The sequence below is a fragment of the Cucurbita maxima genome, unplaced genomic scaffold (assembly GCF_002738345.1).
Source record: "Cucurbita maxima cultivar Rimu unplaced genomic scaffold, Cmax_1.0 Cma_Scf00013, whole genome shotgun sequence".
Classification (NCBI taxonomy): Eukaryota; Viridiplantae; Streptophyta; class Magnoliopsida; order Cucurbitales; family Cucurbitaceae; genus Cucurbita; species Cucurbita maxima.
In genome coordinates this window covers 3,278,366-3,300,843 of record NW_019272029.1, presented here as the reverse complement: position 1 = coordinate 3,300,843, position 22,478 = coordinate 3,278,366, and the positions used below count along the sequence as shown (strand labels likewise).

The 22,478-nt window shown below is 38.1% G+C and overlaps 4 protein-coding genes and 1 long non-coding RNA gene across 5 annotated transcripts; 2 read left to right on the top strand and 3 right to left on the bottom strand.

Annotated features, from left to right (window-relative positions):
- Nucleotides 1-3,775: 3,775 nt before the first annotated feature.
- Nucleotides 3,776-5,034, top strand: LOC111488769. The gene is made up of 2 exons (XR_002719253.1): nt 3,776-4,174; nt 4,676-5,034. It is a non-coding gene; the product is annotated as an uncharacterized LOC111488769 (long non-coding RNA).
- Nucleotides 4,264-8,741, bottom strand: LOC111488576 (casein kinase 1-like protein HD16). Its single transcript, XM_023136398.1, has 16 exons — nt 7,906-8,741; nt 7,339-7,470; nt 7,190-7,263; nt 7,039-7,108; nt 6,904-6,959; nt 6,759-6,830; nt 6,585-6,679; nt 6,444-6,507; nt 6,195-6,324; nt 5,854-6,072; nt 5,610-5,752; nt 5,336-5,510; nt 5,142-5,232; nt 4,900-5,057; nt 4,617-4,805; nt 4,264-4,533 (listed from the first exon to the last, which is right to left on the bottom strand). The coding sequence occupies exons 1-16, from the start codon at nt 8,335-8,337 to the stop codon at nt 4,474-4,476; spliced, it is 2,160 nt and encodes a 719-aa protein (XP_022992166.1). The 5' UTR covers nt 8,338-8,741; the 3' UTR covers nt 4,264-4,473.
- Nucleotides 8,742-12,529: 3,788 nt separating this feature from the next.
- On the bottom strand, nt 12,530-13,120 carry LOC111488328. Its single transcript, XM_023136024.1, has one exon. It carries the CDS (start codon nt 13,118-13,120, stop codon nt 12,530-12,532), a length of 591 nt encoding a protein of 196 aa, XP_022991792.1.
- A 2,087-nt stretch (nt 13,121-15,207) lies between these two features.
- Nucleotides 15,208-16,361, top strand: LOC111488724. The gene has a single exon (XM_023136641.1). It carries the CDS (start codon nt 15,506-15,508, stop codon nt 16,091-16,093), a length of 588 nt encoding a protein of 195 aa, XP_022992409.1. The 5' UTR covers nt 15,208-15,505; the 3' UTR covers nt 16,094-16,361.
- On the bottom strand, nt 16,341-22,103 carry LOC111488553 (homeobox-leucine zipper protein ATHB-15). The gene is made up of 18 exons (XM_023136343.1): nt 21,037-22,103; nt 20,729-20,888; nt 20,429-20,529; nt 20,241-20,331; nt 19,923-20,018; nt 19,727-19,840; nt 19,551-19,634; nt 19,304-19,459; nt 19,130-19,204; nt 18,913-19,019; nt 18,637-18,829; nt 18,373-18,558; nt 18,192-18,272; nt 17,871-18,005; nt 17,383-17,705; nt 17,123-17,228; nt 16,728-16,877; nt 16,341-16,637 (listed from the first exon to the last, which is right to left on the bottom strand). The coding sequence occupies exons 1-18, from the start codon at nt 21,243-21,245 to the stop codon at nt 16,491-16,493; spliced, it is 2,514 nt and encodes an 837-aa protein (XP_022992111.1). The 5' UTR covers nt 21,246-22,103; the 3' UTR covers nt 16,341-16,490.
- Between the last annotated feature and the right edge of the window lie 375 nt (nt 22,104-22,478).

Here is a 22,478-nt window from a genome sequence, read left to right as displayed (position 1 = left end):
CTGTGAACATTGTATATTTGGCAAACAAAAAAATGTGAAATTTGGTACATCTATACACCAAACAAAGGGCATTTTGGATTATGTTCACACTGATGTATGGGGTCCCACAAAGAATGTCTCATTGGGAGGAAAGAGGTGGTTCGTCACCTTTATTGATGACTACTCGAAGAGAGTTTGGATGTATCCCATGAGGCACAAAAATGAGGTTCTCCAAATCTTCCTAGAGTGGAAGAAAATGGTAGAGAATCAGACGGACAAGAAAATCAAAAGGCTGAGATCAGACAACGGGGGAGAATATACTTATGATCCATTCCTTAAAGTATGCCGAGATGAAGGGATCGTTCGACACTTCACTGTTCCTGGTAAGCCACAACAAAATGGAGTTGCTGAGAGAATGAACCAGACATTAATAGAGAAGGTTCGATGCATATTGTCTCAAGCAGGATTGAGTAAGGCATTTTGGGCTGAGGCTCTCAGTTATGCAGTTCACTTGGTGAATCGTTTACCTGTTTCTGGAAACGGTGGGAGAACTCCGCTTGAGGTATGGTCAGGTAGTCCTGTTAGTGATTATGATAAATTACATGTGTTTGGGTGTCCTGCTTATTATCATGTGACAGACTCAAAGCTGGATCCTAGAGCAAAAAAAGCCAAGTTTATGGGCTTTAGCAAAGGTGTGAAGGGCTATAGGTTATGGTGTCCAGAAACAAGTAAGATTGTTAATAGTCGAGATGTGACATTCGATGAGTCTGGAATGTTTTTGCAGAAAATTGAAAATAATGACGAGGCATTGAAGCAGGTGGAGAAGGTGGTGTTCTCTCCTGATGTGGTTGCTCCTACTGAAGAACCTATTGACCAGGTAAATAATAACTTTGATGTCTTAGAACAGAAAGAGCAAAGTCTGGAGGAGCAAAGCCTTGTAAATGAAAGAGTGGAGGAACCTGAGTCTATCGCCAAGAATAGACCACGAAGGGTAATTCGAAAACCTGCAAGGTTTGATGATACGATAGCATATGCTTTCTCTATAATTGATGGAGTTCCCAACTTACGTATTGAGGCTTGAGGTGGTAGCAACCAACTCAGTTATCAACTTGGAGATCTTATGACAAGGTGGAGATTGTTGTAAATTGTCATTAAGTTTTGATTTGATTTGGAGATCTTATGACAAGGTGGAGATTGTTGTAAATTGTCATAAGTTTTGATTTGATTTGGTTTTTGGATTATATTTGATTTGGTTATTTGAATTAGATTTGATTTGGTTATTTGAATTAGATTTAGTCACACCAGGGTTTAGTTATATATAGGGATTTGATATTAGAATTTGGTATCGGAATTTGGGAGAGCTTTCGGAGTCACATTGTATTTGTTGAGTGACATGTGTTCTGAGTCTTTGTAGTGTGATAGTGAGATATTCACTTGTAATGCTTTGGTTTATTAGTGATTGGTTCGTGGATGCAGGGGAACTTCTCTCCGAACCACGTAAATATCTTAGTGCCTCTTTGTGTAAAATCGTTCATTGGTGTTGTGAGTACCTTTGTTCCGCTTTCGGCGCACAACAATTTGTACTTATATTATCAAGTCTTTAATCCAGAGATTTTAAGTGGAAAGATCCTTAGGCAAGGAAACTTGAAACTCGCAGTTCTGAAGCACGTTAGTTTAAATTTAGCAGACGAGCAGGGATTGCTATAGCCTGTGCTTATGGTTAGTGCTTCTTGCATTGCATACCAAGCACATCTAGAGTCTCTGCATTCTGCTGCTTATAGTAGTATTGACGTTCAACAATGAACCTCGGGTTTCTCATTGAGAAAACCTGGTCCTGACAGTTTCAACTTGTGTCGTTTTGATGCCACGATCCTGTGTTCAAACCTTCACAGAATGGTGACATCGAGGCTGAACCAGGAAGTCTATGTTCTAGTCATAACATGCACTGTGATTTGAAAACTGCAGTGTCTCCTTGCATGATTTGATCTTTGGCTAAGATACTATAATTGGCAGTTCAACAGTAAGTTTCACTTTTTACACCTGTTGGCAAACTTGAAATCGTTGCTTGAAAATTTAATGCAGGCAATGCAACTGATCTTTCAAGATTAGCATTCAAAGCCTTTTCGTCAATAGACCATGCATGGTGAGAAAAATTCAGAGTAGAAAATACAATGCTGTTACATTACATGAGCTTGATCCGTGATGGAATCATATGTTCACATTCATACAAGCACAATTGCCATAGATTATTGACATATTATAGACGATAATTGCTCCCTATTCAGATGTAGTGCCTCAAGTTTAGCTACCCATAATCCTATCACTGTGCAAGTACCTTGAGTTTATTTTCATTTCACACTTGGAAAAACTAGAGGAAGACAAATCTCCGTATAAACAATGCTAACTTCTCAGACATCTATTATTTGCAGTCATTCAGGATGTTACACCCTTGATAAGACTGACATTCAGTTCAAATCCTGTAAGAAAGCTTTACAGAAGTCGGGATATAGATTACTTAGCTCCACAGAGTTAGAAACAAAGTTGAAAAAGTGATTGAAAGTTGGCTGCAATGATATTTACATGGTAGCTTTGGTACATGTGATAATAGTTAGATTTTGATTTTTATCGTCTAACATAGAGCTTTTATACTCAATTTGCTTACCCTGATGCCAATGTAAAGTTGATGGTTCATGCCTATACATGTTGAAACCATAAAAGCTCTAGCATTATTTCCTGCTTCAACTAACCCGTAATGTTTATGTTTAGTTATCTTGCTCTATTTACGGTCAGAATTATCATTGAGATGTATCTATTACTTTTGTTGATGTATGGTATATGGCAATGGCATAGATTATGGACCTATCATATATCATTATCTGATGAGAAGATTTTATGAAATGCTTGTCTCTTCTAGTTTCAACTCGATGGTTTACAGAAAAGTCATTGATACTTGAATAAGCACATCAGTCTGCTTTCAGCAAGCTCTGTTACTGCTTGATCTTCTTTGGTCAAGACTCGTGATTTTTGCTCTTGAATTGAGGAATCTTACTAATGTTCCTTTGATTTCTTAGGTATGACATTGCTTCGTTCCTCAGTTACCGAGTTAATTGCCATGGAGAACTAGTAAGCTTTCCCACACAATTCATATACTTCTTTAGAGAGTTGCAAATAACACAAAATACTTGATTGTCTTCTACTCTTTGTGGCTTATTACTATAAAACCATCAGAAAAATGTTGGCAGATATTTAGATGAAGAGAAAAGCCTCATAATCTGCTGTGCTCTGTATTCTAATGCATTGGAACAAACTTCACAGGAAGCACGAGTTCGATATACTGGCTTCGGAAAGGATGAGGATGAGTGGTGAATGTTGCAAGAGGAGTGCGTGATCGGTCCATACCTTTGGAATCTTCAGGTGTTACGCAGTGAAAGTTGGAGATCTTGTGTTATGTTACCGGGTACATTTATGTTACACAGAAAAAGAAAAAAGAAACCAACGAGAACTGGAGAGAGGAACCAAACAGAAAAGAAAAAAAAAAAGTGCAAAAAATGCCAAAAGGCGAAACCTAAACCAGATTCTATAAACCAACCTACCACGGGGAGGAATATAAGTACTATAATTGTCTGGTTACCAGGAAAGCTTCATATCGAACGGTAATTGCTCATTATTTTATTGTTATTATTATTATAAAAAATTAACAAGATCATCATATAAAGGGAGAAAGAAGTCATTAGTGCGAGAAATGTTTCAAGTCATGTCATCTTACGTAGTTTTATGTCTTATTTATACAGGAAAGACATGATCATGCGCTCTACCTCAATGCATACGTTCTTGAGATTCTGCCTTATTTGCTTAGGAAAAAGTAAATTTGTGGAGATTGTTCTGCTGGGATTTAGAGTACAATGTAAATGGAATCCCGAACCTTCATTCCTCAGAAGGTACATTTACAAGCTGTTGCTTGGGATTTACCGTAAAAAATTGGGTAACTGTCAGAGCTACAAACTGAACCGAAAATACCTCATTCTGTTAGTAATTATTATGCAACCTGTCAGCGCACAGAAGGATATATGTTCTCGTTTAGGAAAAGGGTGATCCAGCCATTAAAACTGCTTGGAGCCAGGGGGCACTTGAAAAGTGGTTCAATTTTTCAACTTAGACCCTCAAATTGAAATGCTGGGGATCAAACTTCATAGAGGTACTTCTTTCCTTTTTCTCACTTGTCTTCTAGTATGAGTGTGTGTACAGAGAGGGAGAAAAGATTTGAAACAAATTGCACGGCTTAAGTTATCATGGACAATGGGGCAAATATTTCTATAAATAGCATAATTCACAAATATTCTAACAGTTGGTATTGACTTAATTACATTTAATTTGACTAGGACACCAAAAGCAGTTCTCTAAGCTTGGATAGCCCCCTGAATTACCAAGGTCTCTGCGTGTGTCATTTTTCATTTTTCTTTTTTCTCTCTTTTTGTTAGAACAGATAATAGAAGTTCACGAAACTGTTCTTCCATAACATACGGACGCAATATAAAGGTTCTTTGCCCATTTCTCCTGCAGTAGGAAATGATAGATTTAGACAATTTAATAAAGGGAACAGAATCATCACCATCATTTACTGAATCAGAGTTCTATACCTTGACATGGGTACTTGGAAATGCTGATGTTCGAAGTGTCTCTTGTGTTTCGTCAGCAGGCTTTCGCCTTGGCACGCTGAGAACGAGGGCTGCTTGGTCACTGGTTGCTGCAGTTGCAGTGATTCGATACCCACAGTCCCATCGGCGATGAATACCTTCACTAGGGTATAAGAAATCCAACTCGACCACCTGAAGTTTAAGAAAAACGGTCAGGTCAGTTTTGCACTGTAATTTTGTATAACCAGATTAGATGATATTATCCTTTCATTATGTGAAAAATAACCTGATCAGAAAATCCTGCACCACGGGACATAACAACACCCCACCGACTTCCCGAGGTAGCCATTGCCGTTACATAGAATCCCTCTCTCCACTTTTTGTTAATCCATTTGAAAGGAAAAGAATCACTGACTTTGTACGACTGTTGCAAGTACTGTGTGCCTGGAATCATTAAATAGAGATTCAATTGATGAAAGGAAAATGGCATCATTCTTATATAAGATGGGGTAAAATATTCCAACCGACCCTTAGACATTACAACCAATGAGCTCCCATTAACGACTCCGGCTACTGCTGTGATGTAATAGTTCTTTTCCCATTGCTCCATGATCCATTCCTTCAGTTCACAACCAAGTCATCAATAACTAACTTCAAACCCAATAAGCACACTGGACCAATAAAGGTTATTGACGCCATCTGGGGCAAAAAGTAAAAGTAACCTTGTGAAGAAAATGAGGTGAAAGTTCATAAACTTGTGATGAAAACCCAGTGCCAGCATCCATGATTAAGGCCCATAAATTTTGACATGAGGCCACACTACTTATAAACAAGCCATCCTCATTCCCTTTCTCAATATGCTGCGCAAGCCTTACATCAGCTACATTATAGTGATACCTAAACAACAAAATCATTTGTTATTTCAAATAGCTAGATTGATTTTACCACGGCTTTTATACGAGCTATGAGATTAGCATTATAAACATGCATGAATACCTTTGCTTCATTGGCCGCCGAGCATTATAAACACTGATCCATTGGGTTGCAGGCATGCCCATACGAACCTTCTTCTTTGGTTGTTCATCGTCTTCCTCCTCCAAAGTCAATCTGCCTCGCTTATGCCCCACTTGACAAATGAGCTTCAGAAGATGGAAATTCAGTAATAAGATGTCAAACCTCGAAGTTAACTAATTGGGGCTAATTGGGGCGGGGGTCACAAATTTCTATCTGAGCATCATACCTTTTGAGCACCATCTGTATTTATTGGCCTGATTTCAGGATTTGGGCCAATGATTCCATCAAAAAGTGAAATATATTTTGCATAATTAGGTTCTTCGTCAAACTTCAAGTTCACCACATATTCAACAAACTGTTTGAAGGGCTGTGGACAAAAGCAACATAAAGTCTCTGGAGAAGTAGCCATCTTCTTCTTGCAAACAAGGAATCCTTTGTTCTCTCCCTGTAACCAGCTTCACGGTTAGGTCTTATATAATTTTTTTTTTCCCATAGAAAAGCATCAACATGGTAAAAGGAAATTATATACAGGACAAAAGAGACTATTCAACTTAAGAAAAGGTCAACCTGATATCCTTGCCATGGTAGACGACCACGAAGAAGGAAAACTAGGGTGTAGGCAAGAGATTCTAGATCATCTCTCCGGCTACCAGTTCTTCCTAAATGAGCATGTACACTAGCATAGCGCACTGTTCCTCTGTCGAAGAAGAACACAAATGAACCATGACCATCAACAACAGACAGAATCAGGAATACAAAAGCTTGAGAGGATGGAAAAGAAAGAGGTTTATAGAATAAAACAGGATAAAGGTGAACCTGAATACATCAGGTCTCTGATCATATTCAACATGCTGGCCAGAACCATCGCGCCATCTGGTTGCTGACAACGATAAAAACAAAGAGTAATGCAACATACAAATGAATATTAAATGAGAAAAGGTGCAAGTCATGGTATACCTAGTCCAAGATCGACCAAAAACAACTTTTTCTCATCCGGGGTCCCTGAAGGACCAAGCAGAAAATTTTCGGGTTTGACATCACCATGAATATACCTAATGAAGCAATATAATTTTAAATTAGGTATACTAATAATAGAAACCAGATCTAAATGGCTCCCAACATGACCCTTACCCGCGAGAGTGCATTTTTTCCAATATGGATATTGCTTCAATTGCAATGCATGCAACCATTTCAACAGACATTCTGAAATAAGAAAAAGAAACGATACTAAAACCACGTTCAAATGGAAGTTGAGCAAAGTTTCATTTTTACTCACGTATGAGCGTTATTATTCCAAACATCCCACAAGCTTGGCCCCAGCATATCCATAACCTAAAAGATTAAAGTGGCATGTAACGACCTAAAATATGGCCTTCAAAACAATGTAAGATGTAACCAGATAAGAACATACCATAATATAGTAGTCACCTTGTCTACCCTTGTAGTGCACCCGTGGTACACCATGACTACCACCAAGAGTGCTGTGGGATTAGATACAGTATAAGAATCACAAAAAAAGTAACAAAACAAAATAAATGGAGAGAGTTTATACAACCACTCACTTATAAACTTGCCACTCATAAGGTGGTCCATAATTACATCCCTTGCTACTTCTATGCTCGAATTTCAAAGCCACCTATCATCAGAAACTTCGTCCAATGTAACACATGTATAGAGAGAGAGGGAGAGAGGGGTGGGAATTGATGCTTACCTCCACAGCACCCGGGCCGGTTCTCTCATTTGTATTAACAGTGGAGGCACGCCGTCCAACATAAACCTGTCCAAATCCACCTTTACCTAGCTTTCTATCTATCTTGTAGAGTGGGGAACCACCCACCTGAATCTGTAGGGTTTTTTAGGGAAAAATATTAATGGGGTAACAATAATGAAGCTACTTCTAAAAGCCCTTTCTAAAAAAACAGACCATAAACTAAAATGAAGAATGATAATGACTAAAATGTGAAGTTATGCAGAATACCCACATCAAGAAAACTCAAGGGAGCTCAAAGTTATGATAATTCAACATTGTCAGTCAATAAGGATATGGTCATGAGATGAGCCATTAAAAAACTGGGTGTGAAACTTAAGATGGATCAAGTAAATCAACTGTCAAGTAGGGAAATTTCCAAACATGATATGAAATATAACTAAGTTTATTATCATATATAGTTCTCCATCATTCACTCAACAAATTCAGCGTAATATGCAACAACAGATGTATGGATTCTTGCAGCTGTCTAAAATTTGAACTCATTTTTGCAGCTGACAAAAAACTAACCTTTTCAGGAAGCGGTGCTGTGCTTCCTTCCTCTTCAACAGCGTGAGCTTTATCATTGCTTCCTGCTCCACTGTCGTGATCATCCATTTTCTTCTCCCCTGCTTCTTCCTTCTTGGCTCCACCAGCAGCGTCTCCAATTTCACCAATTCCAAACTCGTCTCCACCTCTGACACGAAAAGCTTCCTTCGACACCCGATTCTCTTCTGGAGTCGCTACCACAGCAGCTACCTTATCATTGACCGGTGGCGGCTGCTGATTGTTTCCTTCTTGCAACGGTTTCTCGTTATTATTAGGCACCACTTTTACTGCCGCTGCTGCCTTCCTCCTCCTTGTTCTCGTCGCAATGGCCTCCCCTTGCGGCTCGATCGGACTAAACACGTCTATCTTCTGCTTTGCCCGGCCCCTGCGCACTCCGCTACGCAGTACCGGCATCGTTCATCCTTCAAGAATCATCCTATGCTCAAAGCCCCAAACAGAGACCAAGATTCTCCTCATAAATCCACAAGAACACCACAAACCTAGTTTACTCCTCTAACCACACCCCACCGAACTCAAAACCCCAACCAATTAAGAACAGACAAAGATGCAACCCTAGAAAGCCGATTTCGACAATAAAAGAAGAGCCGTAAGAGAGAAATGCAACCAAAAGTTTCAGAGGAATGTACCAAACGCCGAATTAAGCACAGGAACAGATATCTCGCAATACAAACCCCCAACCGTTAATCACCGCTGAGAAATTTCTGGTCGGAGTGATTTCAGCGCGGGAGAAGAGGGGGGAGAGAGAGAGATCCCGACGGTGACCGAGAGGGAAAAGGGTTCAAGTGTCTGCACAGTGGAAAAGCGTACAACGTGTCAGTTTATCATTGAACCGGCATTGGCCCAAACCCGAATCTCAGCCCAATACATAGATTTATGGGCCTGGACTTCGGTTGCATATTGGGTCAGCCCAACCCATTAAAGTCATAAGAGATATTTTCTTTCTCAGTACTTTTCTTAATTTAGATTTAGTTTATTGTAGATTGAATTTTATGTGACAATTAGCATTGTTTAAATATTATCTAAATATGTCTATTAAAAATTATTTAATGATATATCAAGATAATCTTACATTTGTTTTCTAATTATTTTTTTATTTCAACATGAAACGGATCAACATTAACGTTCAAACATATGGTCAATAGTGCATATTTTATGGCAATCGGGCTACAGTATAGCCCAAGTTAGAGTAAAAGATCCCTTAAAATCCCCGGAACAGCCCAAGTTGTGGTATTTCTTTATTTGGTTATAGTCATATAATAAGCTTTCAAACCTTCTTTCAACCGTGTTTCAAACTCTCTTTTAAAAACCTCTCTCTCCCCTGTTTTCTAAAGCATTCTTCTCAAAATGGGGCTAGACTCAGTGTTAGGAGTGAAAATCCACTATCAAGAACAGTATGTTTGTGACATGCAACAAGCACTCCACTGATAATATTTGTGACGGGCAAGAATGTCCACCTCGACTACCTTCAGTTGGATTCCAGCCAAACTCCTTTAACCGAGTCTAAAACCAACAAAATATATAAACGTCCCATAATAGCTATATGCATACGTAAACAATAATTAACGTAACTAGATATTTCGAGTAATAATAATGAACCTAATTAGAAATTAGGGTTTAGAAGGTGTTATTGTAAAAGGAAGGTTTGAATTAGGTAAAGGATGGTGGCAAGCTTTATAAGTGAGTGGGTAGATGGGGAAAGGAAAGACGTTTGCATTCATGAAAAAATTGAGCCTTTTAAAAAGCATAACTCGCCTTTATAATTTTGACGCTTTTTCATTGTATACTCGAGGTTTTTAGTAAGTACTTCAATCTTCGGGCGCCGCACCTTGTTTTCTTATATTACCTATTTACGTTTTACAGCTGTCACACAATCACGAGGATATTAGTAAGAGTGAAATCATTCAGCACGCAACACTCCGCTCTCGTCACGGGAGTAGCTCCAGCAGTCCCCAACAGCTAACGGGTTTGGGACTGAGACCCTCGTGCCCAACTCTCAGAGCCAATCCTTTTTTCAAGATTAAGGATCTATTTTGTCAACTTCCTTAGCTTACATTGTTCCATGGTTGTTCACCTTGGAGACATGATATGGGTATGAAGTACGATCGGGCTAATTTGAATGAGTGAAATTATTAATCATGGTTTATGAGTTATGGGTAGGTAAAATTCACGTTCTTAGTTATTTTATTTTGTATTTGAATCTCGAAAGTAACTTTCGTTGGTCTGTCGAACTCGAGACATATGTTTGCCAACACGAGTAACTTTAAAGAAGCGAATAAAATGTTTATATAATATAGGGTTTAGGGTTGAATATTAAAAGTGGAAAATATTGAAAAACAAATGGACGGTTGGATTTTAATCAAACGGCCGCTTTTGGAATGCCTTAAGTGGTAAGTCTCTACCTCTCTATATATATTTATTTATTGTTTCTATTTTCTTTTAAATAATTATTAATAAAATATCATATCCTCCTCTCTTTGGATTTCAAGGAACCTTCCAACCAAATGCTTTTCTCATTTTTAATATTTATTATGTTTAAATTATCCATTTTTTTATATAATTAAAACTATTACTTAAATATGGTCGAATTCATGGAAACCGTCTTTCGAGCTCTTGAACTGTTTGAAAGAAGCTCATTTTTAAGGGAAGATAGCTACCGAGATCTGGAGGTTGATGACGACGAGTTGATCACTTAATCTTTATAATTATTTCATATAAATAAAGTCATTTAGTCAAATTTAAAAAAAAAAAAAAATTATAATCATGCATCATACTTTAAAACAAATTATATCATGACATTTAATTTTACACTTTAAAAGAATATATGATTGAAAATCTTGCAATAATTTGATGAATTTTTGTTGAATAAAAAAATAAATAATAATAATTAAAGCGGGAAGAAAATTAAATGGAAGATATTTTTAAAGAGGGGGGATGTATCGGATCAGAGAAATGAGAAGGCCGGCCGGTTTCTTTAGCATACTCCAACGTTGTACCGTACACAATAATGGTACCATTTTCCAGCTATCTCACGTCGGTAGAAAATGAGTACATTTTAAAATCATGAGATTAACGACAATAAGTAATGGGTCGAAGCAGACAATATATGCTAACAGTGGGTTTTGACTATTACAAATGGTATCAAAGCTTGACATCGGGCGGTAGACCAGTGAGAACACTGAGCCCTCAAGGTGGGTAGATTGTGAGATTACAAGTCGGTCTTTACAAAAGTGTGAAAACTTTTCCTTAGTAGATGTGCTTTAAAGTTGTAAAACTAACAGCATAACAGGCTGAAGCGAACAATATCTGCTAATGGTGGGCTTGAGCTGTTACATCACATCACATCGCTATGATACCTACTTGATTTGAACTATTTTGTTTTCACTCTCATCGGTTCGAGAAAAAAAAAAAATTAGGAGGTCACCCAACTAGAATTTTTTCAAGACAAACATACTGAAGCTTGAAGTTCTTATAATTTAGTTTTAAAAAAAAGATACACACAGTTGATATAAATAGTAATTATCAATTCTTTTAAGAATTTCTTAACTATAATTTAACATTCTCAAGATCAATTTTAATCGAATCGTGGTCTCCATTCATTCATTTAGCTATCTTTTACACGGGTGTCGCATCAACAGTCCTATTCATCAGTTTAGCTATATGCTATGTTATAATTGTAGTCTCTAACAAAACTGATGTAGAACGTGCACATGTTGAAAACCTCGAGCTAAAAGGAAGCATTGACAGATCTCATTAGAATACAAACCAAATCTCTCGCATGCCATATATATATATATTTAGAGAGAGAGAGAGAGAGAGAGAGAGAGAGAGAGAGAGAGAGTGGAATCCTTCACTGTTTGGTTAGTGGAGCTGTGGTGTTAAGGCTGTAAAAGCTCACCTTTTCTATGTTCAAAACGGCTTTTATTTTCAACATTTTCCATGTCATACATACATTACCATTTCATGAATTATAACTCTTTTATAATTTTGTAAAAAAGATTAAATAAATCATCGCTCGACATGACATAAAAATTGAGAGACTAATTATACGAACGAAATAATATTTTTAAATAAAATTAACTTAATCACCGCTCTTTAAATTATGCTCAATAACTTGAAATGAGTGTAATTATACGAATGAAATTGGTCAAAATAGCCACTTGAATTTTCGCTAGTATTTATATTTTTAATGTCTCTACAATGATATGATATTACCGACTTATAAACATATGATAATTCTCTAAATTAGTCAACGTGAGAACCTTCTCAATAATGTTTAATCCGTCTTTTTCAAATAATTTCTTCTTTTATTGGGCATATTTTATATTAATATAAGAGAGGGTAGATGTTGAATTAAATAAAAATTAATAAACTTATTAAATAGAAATAGAAATTTAAGGACTAAAAATAAAAATTAAACAAATTATAATAAATAAATTAGACAAAACAAACAACTCCCTTTATTTCCATTTTCTTTGCAAAACTAATACATGTGTTGTAATTAGCACAACAACAATGCCACGTGACTAAAAGATTATATATGATTATTGGCTTCGAACCGGCGGTGACCGGTGACCGGAGTCGGAATTCAGTTCTCGTCGGCCGTTGGTTGAAGTCTGAGCTCCTTGTAAAACCTGCTGATGTATTCATCGGCGGCTTTATCGACCGAGGAATCAGCGTTGGCGTCATGTAGAGGAAACGGAGAGTCAGTTATCCTTAGCTGGCGGACGCTCCCTGAGACAAGGGAGGGCGACGACGCGCCGCTGTGGTAGTTAAAAATCTCGACAGCAGCCTTAACGGCAGCAGCATCATCGTCGAGTGTTTGAGGAGCGTGAGCACACGCGAAGAAGGAGGTGTGGTTTTGGTTACGACGGCGTTTGTGGAAGGCAGGGAAGTGGAGAGAAGGGAAAGCGGGGCTATCGCTGCAGTTGAATTCGTAATCGTCGGGACCAACGGCGACGGGGAGTTGATCAGCGGAGGAGGAAGGAGTGGCGCCGCCGTGATAGTGGTGGTGGAACATGAGATTGGCAATGGCTTTTCCGGCGATTTTGCCGCGCTTCATCATGAGATTAAGGTCGAGAATGAGCTTGCTCTTGGAGATGCCTTTACGGAGAAGGAAATAAGCGACGCGTACCAATTTCCAGAGCCTTTTGGATATCACCGGAAGATTATTTTCCATTTTCTAGAGAGAGAGAGAGCGAAGAAGAGAGAGAAGGAGAGATTGAAAATGAGGTGTTTTTTCAACGCACTGAGAAGGGAAGGTTGAGGAGGGTATTTATAGGGGAAATTTGGGAGGCGCGGAGGGCGTATGGTTTAAGGAAACTCGGCGGTGGGTGTACGGTGTACTAATCAAATTCTATTATTTATTAATTATTGCAATTTCAGCCAATCATTTTCTCTTATTAAATATAATAATAATTTATTCACTTAAATTTCACTCATTATTGCTACCCTATCAGCCGCTTCAACGTGACATATTCTCTTAATACGTTTAACACGACACAAGTTTAATGCTAGTAGATATTATCCTCTTTGTCCCTATAAAAAAATATTTTGTTGCAAAATAGAAAATGGGGTTGAGCTGATTGATGAGTGCATTTTTAGCCTTTTACCTCAAAACTCTCGTGTGAAGCTACACGTGGTTGGCTACATACTGTTAAACGTCGAATAGATCATATATGTACATAATTTACTGATTTACTTGTTTGTTACTAAATCTATGATTTCATGGTGTGTTACACATGAGGTTGTGATCCATATAAGTCACAATGTCATTCAACCTAACACATACAAGTATAGCCAAAGTAAGCTGAGATGAGAAGGATGATCTGAGGTCACGGGGTGACTACCATAGGAAAAGTCTGCTCACTCCCACTATACATAGAAAGAGTGGGAATCTTTATGATGACCCACAATGAACGAAAAGGGGAATCTTAAGAGAAATTAAAGAGAGATTTTTTTTTTGTTAGCTCAATAAGACCGAGACATAGTAATATTAAATAATAATAATAATAATAATAAAACATGATATTTAAATGTTTTATTTTAATAATAAAGTGTGCTAATTACTATACACTATTGAGATTTGCGTAAGGAATTAAATTAGTGAAATGTGTGAGTAATTTGACACGTATTACAGTTTCAAACAACACGTGCTATTTAAGCCTGGCTGGACGGTGTGATTAAAAATAATATAGAGCACGTGATCAAAATGTTGATACCGCCGCTACTTCTAGCAATATCTGGGGAAAAAGGAGCTGGTTCAGCTTTTAGAAAGTTATGGGCCGAGATGGAAGTACAGGCCCAATGAGAATTACTTTACTTTGTCCAGATGGCCCACAATCGAGCCCAAAAAAACAATGTTGATGGGCTTTCAAAATGGGCTTTCAAATGGGCCTTCGACATGAATCACATCGTCAGGGCATACCGAATAACACCACATTTAATTTGTTTTTCTAAAATTATATATATATGAGTATGCAATTTAAATATATAAAAAAGAGTTTTCTTTTTGTTTATTTAATTAATTGTTTTTTAATGGTTGTCAATAATTGTCTTGGAAAATGGGATATGGAGTGTGTGTGTGGCTCAACACTGCAAACTCGTGAACCCTAAACCAACCCTTTTTATTTACCTTTTCTTCTTTTAATTTTTAAATTTTCTAAATAACACATTAAAGAATTAACTAGAAATTATTCTAAAATACATTAATTAAAATAGTATTTTAACCACGGGTTTATAAAATATATACTAATTTCTCTATTTACTTTGTTTATAAATCATCCCGCCATATTCATAGCCAACATAGGTTATGACGTCACTAAGAACTTTCAGAAAGATCTTGGCCAGTGAGCGATCATCATAAAACCTACATCACACCATAACAGATGAGTCATAGTCATAATACAGACAGTTCCATCTATTTATCTATGTTATTCATTGTCAAACGTAATTAAACGAAGAAGACATTGCTTGAGTATATCCGATTTTAACACTGCATTAATTGATCACCTAACTCCAAAAACCAAACTTAAAAGGAGACACCTTGTGATACTTCAACTGAAAGAAAAGTGAATTTTTTTTTTTGTTGATAACCAAGTTCAAATGAATGTTAACCATCAAAATTATATATATATATATATTTTTGATTGATCGTAAAAATAACGAAAAATGACATAAGTGTATTAAAAGATTATTCAACAAATAACGGTGAAGATGTGAGTTCATTAACTGAAACTAAAAAACAGAGAATATTATAATAAATCGAAAACTCGAGAGCTGTCGGCGTGTGAAAATTGCATCCGTTCGAACTTATTTGGAGGGAACAAAAAGGGAAGCACAAGTAGGCATAAATCTCTGGAAGATTTGTGCATGTTCATGATTCTTCACGTTAACTTGAGTAATTGACAAGTGAGTCTGCTTCCATCCACAGAAACTCCTTGCTTCATACTCATCACCAATAGCTATTATAAATAACTTCAACAACCATTAGAGTCCTCATTCATTTCAATCAAAACCCTTGAACCCATTCAAGTTCTTCAAGTTCTTCGAGACTTTTGTCAAAATGGCACCTCATGGAGAAGCTATTCCAAGGAGCAACAACTTCTCCAAGGCACTAAGGCTTTCATCCAATGCCCTCCAAAGAACAATCTCAGACATATCCATGGAGTTAGGGAAGGAGTTGGCTATAACATCGGATACCAAACAAGACGCACTTCCACCGATATCTGAGATCGAGGATGCGCGGTGTGAGTGTTGTGGAATGAGTGAGGAGTACACTCAGGAGTACATCGATCAAATGCGAGACAAGTTCCTTGGGAAGTTGATATGCGGGCTATGCTCTGAGGCTGTGGAAGGAGAGGTGGAGAAGCATGGAGGGAGCAAAGAGGCGGCGTTGAACACTCACATGAGCGCCTGCGCAAGGTTCAACAAATTGGGGAGGGCTTATCCGGTGTTGTTTCAGGCTGAGGCAATGAGAGAGATGTTGAAGAAGAGTAGGATGGATGGGAGAGGTGGTCTTAGAGCTAAGTCTTTGAGTCCTAGAGACAAAGCTGCACCAGCCCAAAAGAAAGGTGGGATTGCTAGGAGTTCAAGTTGCATTCCAGCCATCATAAGAACAGAGGATCTCAACAATCTCAAACTACAAAACTAAGTCATTTTGCTTGAGATCTCCTAATTTTAGCCACTTTAGCTGCTCTTTTCAGTGGTTCTTCAACACCTAGTTTCATAGCATGGTTTGAAAGGTCATTTTTTCTAGGTGGGCTTCTTAAACAAGTCAGTAAGCTTCTAGTTGAGTGTCAATGATGAAGGGTATCTGTTCTGGGAAACTATTGATATTAAGCTCTATGCCATCTTCATTTCTAACCTATTAACAGCATGTATCTATATGAAGCTTGTTCTAATAAAATATGGTCTTTTACTGAAGGGGCAGCCCAATTCATTGTCTTTCTCTCTCTCTTACAGAGATCCAAAGTTTACATAAACAAAATAACTAATAAAAGAGATCTTACATTAAACAAGTCTTCAACTTCATTTGGGGAATCTTAGCATCAGACAAAGGACCAGTTCACAAACATAAAGCAGATGCAGTGTGCATTTTCCTCTTCGTTTAGCACCTTCCAAGCCACAGCTCGTTCATACGAGACAGGTCGGCCCATGCTCGATAGGCATATGCCTCCTTGAAGACATGCAAATCCCTAAGAAAACAAGAGCAAGGTATTATTAATGACTTCGAGAATGATATACGACAATTTGCCATTGTAAAGAGATTGGTAAATCGGGTGGACCTGTTGCATTATCTGTGGAAACTCTGAGCAGAGGGTCTTTTTTCCATGGTCGTCAAATATCTTTTCCAAAGTTATGTCTTGAAGTGCGACTAAGGTTGTCTCGAGCATGTCGAGGCCTGCCTGATTGGCAAAAGTGAACACTGGCAATGCCTGCATAGACTACAAAGGTTATAAATGAAGTAATGCACATAAATATGAGAACTGAAATGGATTACTATAACAAGCTGTTCAAATTTTGATAACGTCTTTAAGATCAACGGAACTCTAAAGTCGTCCTAGTTGGAAACTAACAGTTCATCATTTCTCGAGATTTTAACGTCGTTCTTATCGAATATAATGCCATTTGCTCGATGTAAAATTTATTTTCGCAAGATGCTTTGTTACAAGGAACACACCTTTAGAGAGCAGCACATGATTGCATCTGAATGATGCCACAATGTTTTCAGGACAAGCTCCCCTCCTTCGATACCAGATTTTAATAGCTCCACCCCCAAGTAGCACCTGTAATAAGCAAGATTTAAGCCCTTTGAATAAGAAAGATGTTTTCTTAAACTCAGACAATTGTAAAAAACGAATGTCATTCCCATAGTAACATGATGATGATGATCTCTTTAACCAGTGGAATTGAAGAAACATGTAAGAAGATAAACTATACCTATAACTGTTGCAGATCCAACGAGCGAGCGTCTGTGCTTCAGGAGTGCCAAGTGGAGATCGTAGTCCGCCGTGTGAACTTAAATGAGAAGGTGAGAGAGCTAATGCAACCCTCTGGACCGATGATATAATACTACGAACATATTGTCGAGCCATAGATGCCACATGTTCTTGCATATGGCTCTCAAATGCAAATTCAAACGCAATCGTCATTACAGACCTTGAACACCCAGAATTTACAGAGTCATTTGGTGCTCTATTTCCAGCAGGACCAATTTCAAGAGCAGAAGCAAGATCGAGTGTGCGATTCGGGCTGGATGCTTCCTGAAACATTTTCTCAATAATATCAAAATAATAGGAGAGAGCTCAAATTCTACATTGCACAATGCCCCACCCTTCCTTTGATTCACTAATGAACCACACTTCACTAGCCCCAAAGAAACCATCGAAGAGAAGGAATAATCCAAACCATGATTTAATTACACCCACCTTTCCAGAATCAAGTGGTATGATCCGAAACCCTGAGGGTAATAGAGGCGCATCGTCGGCAAAAGAGGCATCAATTGGAGCAAAGATTAACTCAGCACAAGTGCCTATAGCGTTTTCATCCATTCCACTGCAGAGCTATCAGAACAGAAAACAACCATAAGGACCTAGAACTAGTTTTTTGATAGTCGCCATGAACTTGAAATGAAAGTGCGAGTAGGATATAAAGATGTTAGATCAAAACTCATTCTTGTAGAACAATGGACCTAGCCAGAGGTTCTTAGCTAGTAAATGAGACTAGTCGCCTGCTGAAGTATTACTTACTTGCAGAAGAAACATTTCTCTAGGCATCATTGCATCTTCAGGAGTATGGCCAATGCCTTCCAGTTTAATCACTTCAAGAAACTGAGGTCAACAAAACAAGTTTCGTCTTAGTAACTGCAAGAAATTGGCCAATGGCCGTAAGAGTAATAATTCATTGCAATACGTTCATGATGCAACTCACCTCTTCGTGCTCGATGGTATGAGCCAGAGGAAGTATTACTTGATTCCCAAAACTTCCAACTCTGGACCCTGGTAAGCTCCATGGACCAACCTTAACAGCGGCAGCTGAATAAGCATCAATATTGTTGTCTGCCCATTCGGAACGGTGCTCCCGTAGAAACCTCAGTAGAATTGCAGGAGGCACATTCTGCAGTGATCAAATTGAAGATGAAACAAAAAATTCCAATCATTTTATCAAACAAAGAAATAAAAAACACAATTTTACCTGCAATAGCATCGACGCTCTAGCACATAAAACTGCATTACTGATGGCAGAAAATCCGTTTGCAAATGAAATGTTCAATCCCATTAGCTTGTCAGGAGATGAATTTACGAGAATAGTTACATCATCCATGCCATCATTTCCCATCACGGACCATCCTTCATCGTTGAACCCGTTTAGTGCTTCGTTAAACCCCCTATACGATATTCCCAGCATTAAAACAATCAACCAAGATACATAATTAAAGCAGATATTGAGAATCGTTCGTTGTATGCTAACCGGGTGAGCCTTTGACCAAGTGAACGTAGGGCTGCAGGGCGTCTACTCCAGCCTGTTCCATTTGACTGTGAAACTTCATGAGCTATCTGCCTCAACTGGCGTAGAGCCTAAATAAAAATGAGAAAAATAATGTATGAATATATTTTGCAATTACAATAATCTTACAACTAAACAACTCATCACCCAATCCTACAGAAACGTCCATAATTTATCTTACCGCCATCGTCATCTTTTGAGCAAGAACAGTGCTTGATTCATACAATGGACGCAGTACTTCTGGAACACTCCATGGCTAATTAATGAATCAAGTATCTCAAATTAGTATTGGCCATGTAGATTTAAAAAGATGAGCTGACTGAGAAGATAAGGGAAGTATAATTGAATATACTACCTCCAGATCCATATGATCAACGATATGAATGATTGAACCGCCTCCTTCACATGGTCTTATCAGGTATCCACTCGGCAACATCTCGGCTCTGACAAAATGCTGCACTGGAGGCATGGTTGGACCATTCTGAGTGTTCTTGAGTGATCTCTCACAGATCTATATACATCAAACCACCAGCGATTTCAGACAACCAGCCCACATGAATAAATGTAGTTGAAACTTCAAAGCAAGGTGTAACATAACATACCACAAGGCTACCATCTTCCAAAACAGAAGTGTAGCGCAACAACCAGAAGTCCCGAGCAGGCGCCAATGTTGTAGGCGCATAGAGCTACAAAACCAGGGAGATGAGAGATGTCAAAGTGACTTAGATGCTTGAGAGCCAAGAATAGGCATCAAAGTCATTTAGAAATAAGTGGTAACCTGCATATAAAGCAGCTCAATGGTTCCACCATTGGCTGTTGGCAGCACATTTAGGACATCCACAGCTCGGCAATCGCGAAACCACGATGGCTGATCCTTGAGGATTTCAGCAACCTGAAAGTTATATTAGTCATTTTTGCAGTCTCACAAGCCTAAACTTGAACGTGGACTCAAATTTAATAGTCATGACACTTACTCTAGTAGGTTCTAGACCCACCAGGCCGCAGGCACGTGCAGCCACACCAGGGCAACCATGAGAAATAGCAACGATTCCAATGGAATCCGGACCAGGCTATACAAGGAAGAAGCAATAAAACTGCTTACAAAGATGATCTTAATCCCATTCTAATGTAGAAAGTAAAAGAAAGCCAAGCTATACCTCAAACACGTAAAAGAAAATCGATAGCCGAAGAATTAAATACAATAATATTTACTGATTATACATTAGCATAATGAAATCAATGTCAGACAAGCATAATTTAACGTTTAATGGAAAGAAGGGGCAAAGGAACACCTTCATTCCAGGCATTTGGACCCACTCCACGGCAGTTCCAGTGGCCTTTGAAAGAAACTCTGTTAAAGTCTCTTCTGCAATGGACAAAAGTCTGAAAAAAATACGGAAACAAAATTACTCATCTGCAAACGCGGACAGCAATGTGGTCACAGATTAGAAAAGGACCCAACAACCAAATGCCCACTAACCCTGCAGGGCTAGCATCCCTTGGCGGATGCTGAGATGCCAAATTGTGTTGACCGCTTGGTACCACCGGTTCACAACTTGCATCTTTAGCTCCAAGCGTCGTCTGCAGAAATTCCATCACAAATCAAATTGTTACTCAACAATAGATAAACAGACACAGAGAAATTCAAGAACAATAGTATAAAGAATTGTTTATTTTCTTCCATTCGATCGAAAATGGTGTTTCATTCTTAAAAAATTAACAATTTTCAGGGAACCCCATGAATTGAAAATGGAGAAATAAGTGTGCTGTTCAATCTTACATTTTGAGTATGCTGGCGGAAATAGCCATTTTCATACACCAGCTGCGAAACCTGCTTCTGCAGCCTATCATTCTCCTCCATTAAAAGCTTATTCATGGCCGTAAGCTTCCTGTTCACAGCTTGTAGCCGAGAAGCCTCTTTCCTCTGTTTTTCACGACATCTGAAGAACAAATGTACTATTGTAAGAATGGCAATTAATACTCTAACTAACAGGCTTTCATCTTGTTCTAAATCTACTTCTGCCATTATCAAATGGGTTATTATTGTATGAACTCTTTAAAGTAAAGTAAAAATGGTTGAATGAATACCTTCTATTTTGAAACCAGACTTTGATTTGCTTAGGCTCGATATTAGAGAGAATGGGACACTCCCTGATAAGCTGCTGACGACGAATGGAACTCGGTTTTGGACATTCATGATAGAGCCGCTCAAGGGCTTCAACCTGCTCCGGTGTGTACCGAACATATTTGCCATTGTCGATACCATGTTTGTTACCATCCTTGCAGGACATAGCCATTTTAAATTTCTACCTCGAAATCCTCAGGAACCCACTTTGCTAAATTGGGCAAAAGTTTGAGCAGTTCTTGCACAGCCCAAAAGGAGAAACAAACACACGCAAATTTATCAATCTACAACCCTCCAGCAAAATCCTAGTAACAGTAATCAATAAACGAAAGCGATATCCGGGGCCGGAAGGCACTAATCCTTGTAGAGTCAAAGTGAGACAAGCACCAAACACAAGGATAAGTTAAAATTTCGAGATCAGAACTTCAAACCAAGGTTGAGCTTCAGAAAAATAACAACGATCTGAATTTCCAGAGCATAGAAACCACTAAAAAAAACCTAAATAAACAGGGGAATACAAACTGATTCAGACGCAAACAGTCCATTAGCTAATTCTTCAATTCCCACCGAAGATTCAGCATAATCATCGCTCAAAAATCAACCAAAGTCACTAAGAATCTAGCCACGAAATACTCAAAACGATCCCTCGGAAATCGCCATGAATCGCCGATCATCGGGGTGCTGGTTGACGAGAACCACACCCAATCTCCAAAACATCTTGTGGGGATTCAGAACCAACAAACTAACCCAAAATGAACGCCATAGAGCCGTATTGATGAGAGAAAAAGAAAAAGGCAAGCGGTTTGCTACAGAAGTCGATTTGAGGTCTGAGTGGAACCTGATTTCCACAGCATACGGCTCAGCTTTCAATGGTTCAGTGAAAGAACGAGAGAGAGAGAGAGAGAGAGCGAGGTTTTTCGAGGATTACTGTGAATATTTTTTTGTTAGTTTTCATGCGGATTTTGTTTCACCTCTGAGCTTCCATTGGTTCGTCACTTTCGGCTCTGCTCCAAACCAGTATGGTCTTTCCCTCCACTGTGCAGGGGAAATGGAGCATGTTTTTATTATTATTTAAAAAATAATAATATTTCGATGCTCTGTAAATACCAAAATGCCCTTTCTTCTGTTTCTAACCTACCATTCCAACCGGTTCTTTTTACTATTTGTAACTGTCCATATTGTCCCTGCATCTTTGTAATTTTTCTTAACAAAATATATTTTAAATTCTTTTCTTATAAAAAAAAAAACTTTAAATTTTGTATCAAACCCTTCCTTAAACATATATTATATAATTTTTAAATTAAATTTCAAGTTTAATTTTTAAATTTACACCTATTCAGTCCCTAAATTTCTATTTCATATTTAATAGATTCGTTTATACTAAAAAAAAAAAAAAAAAAAAAAA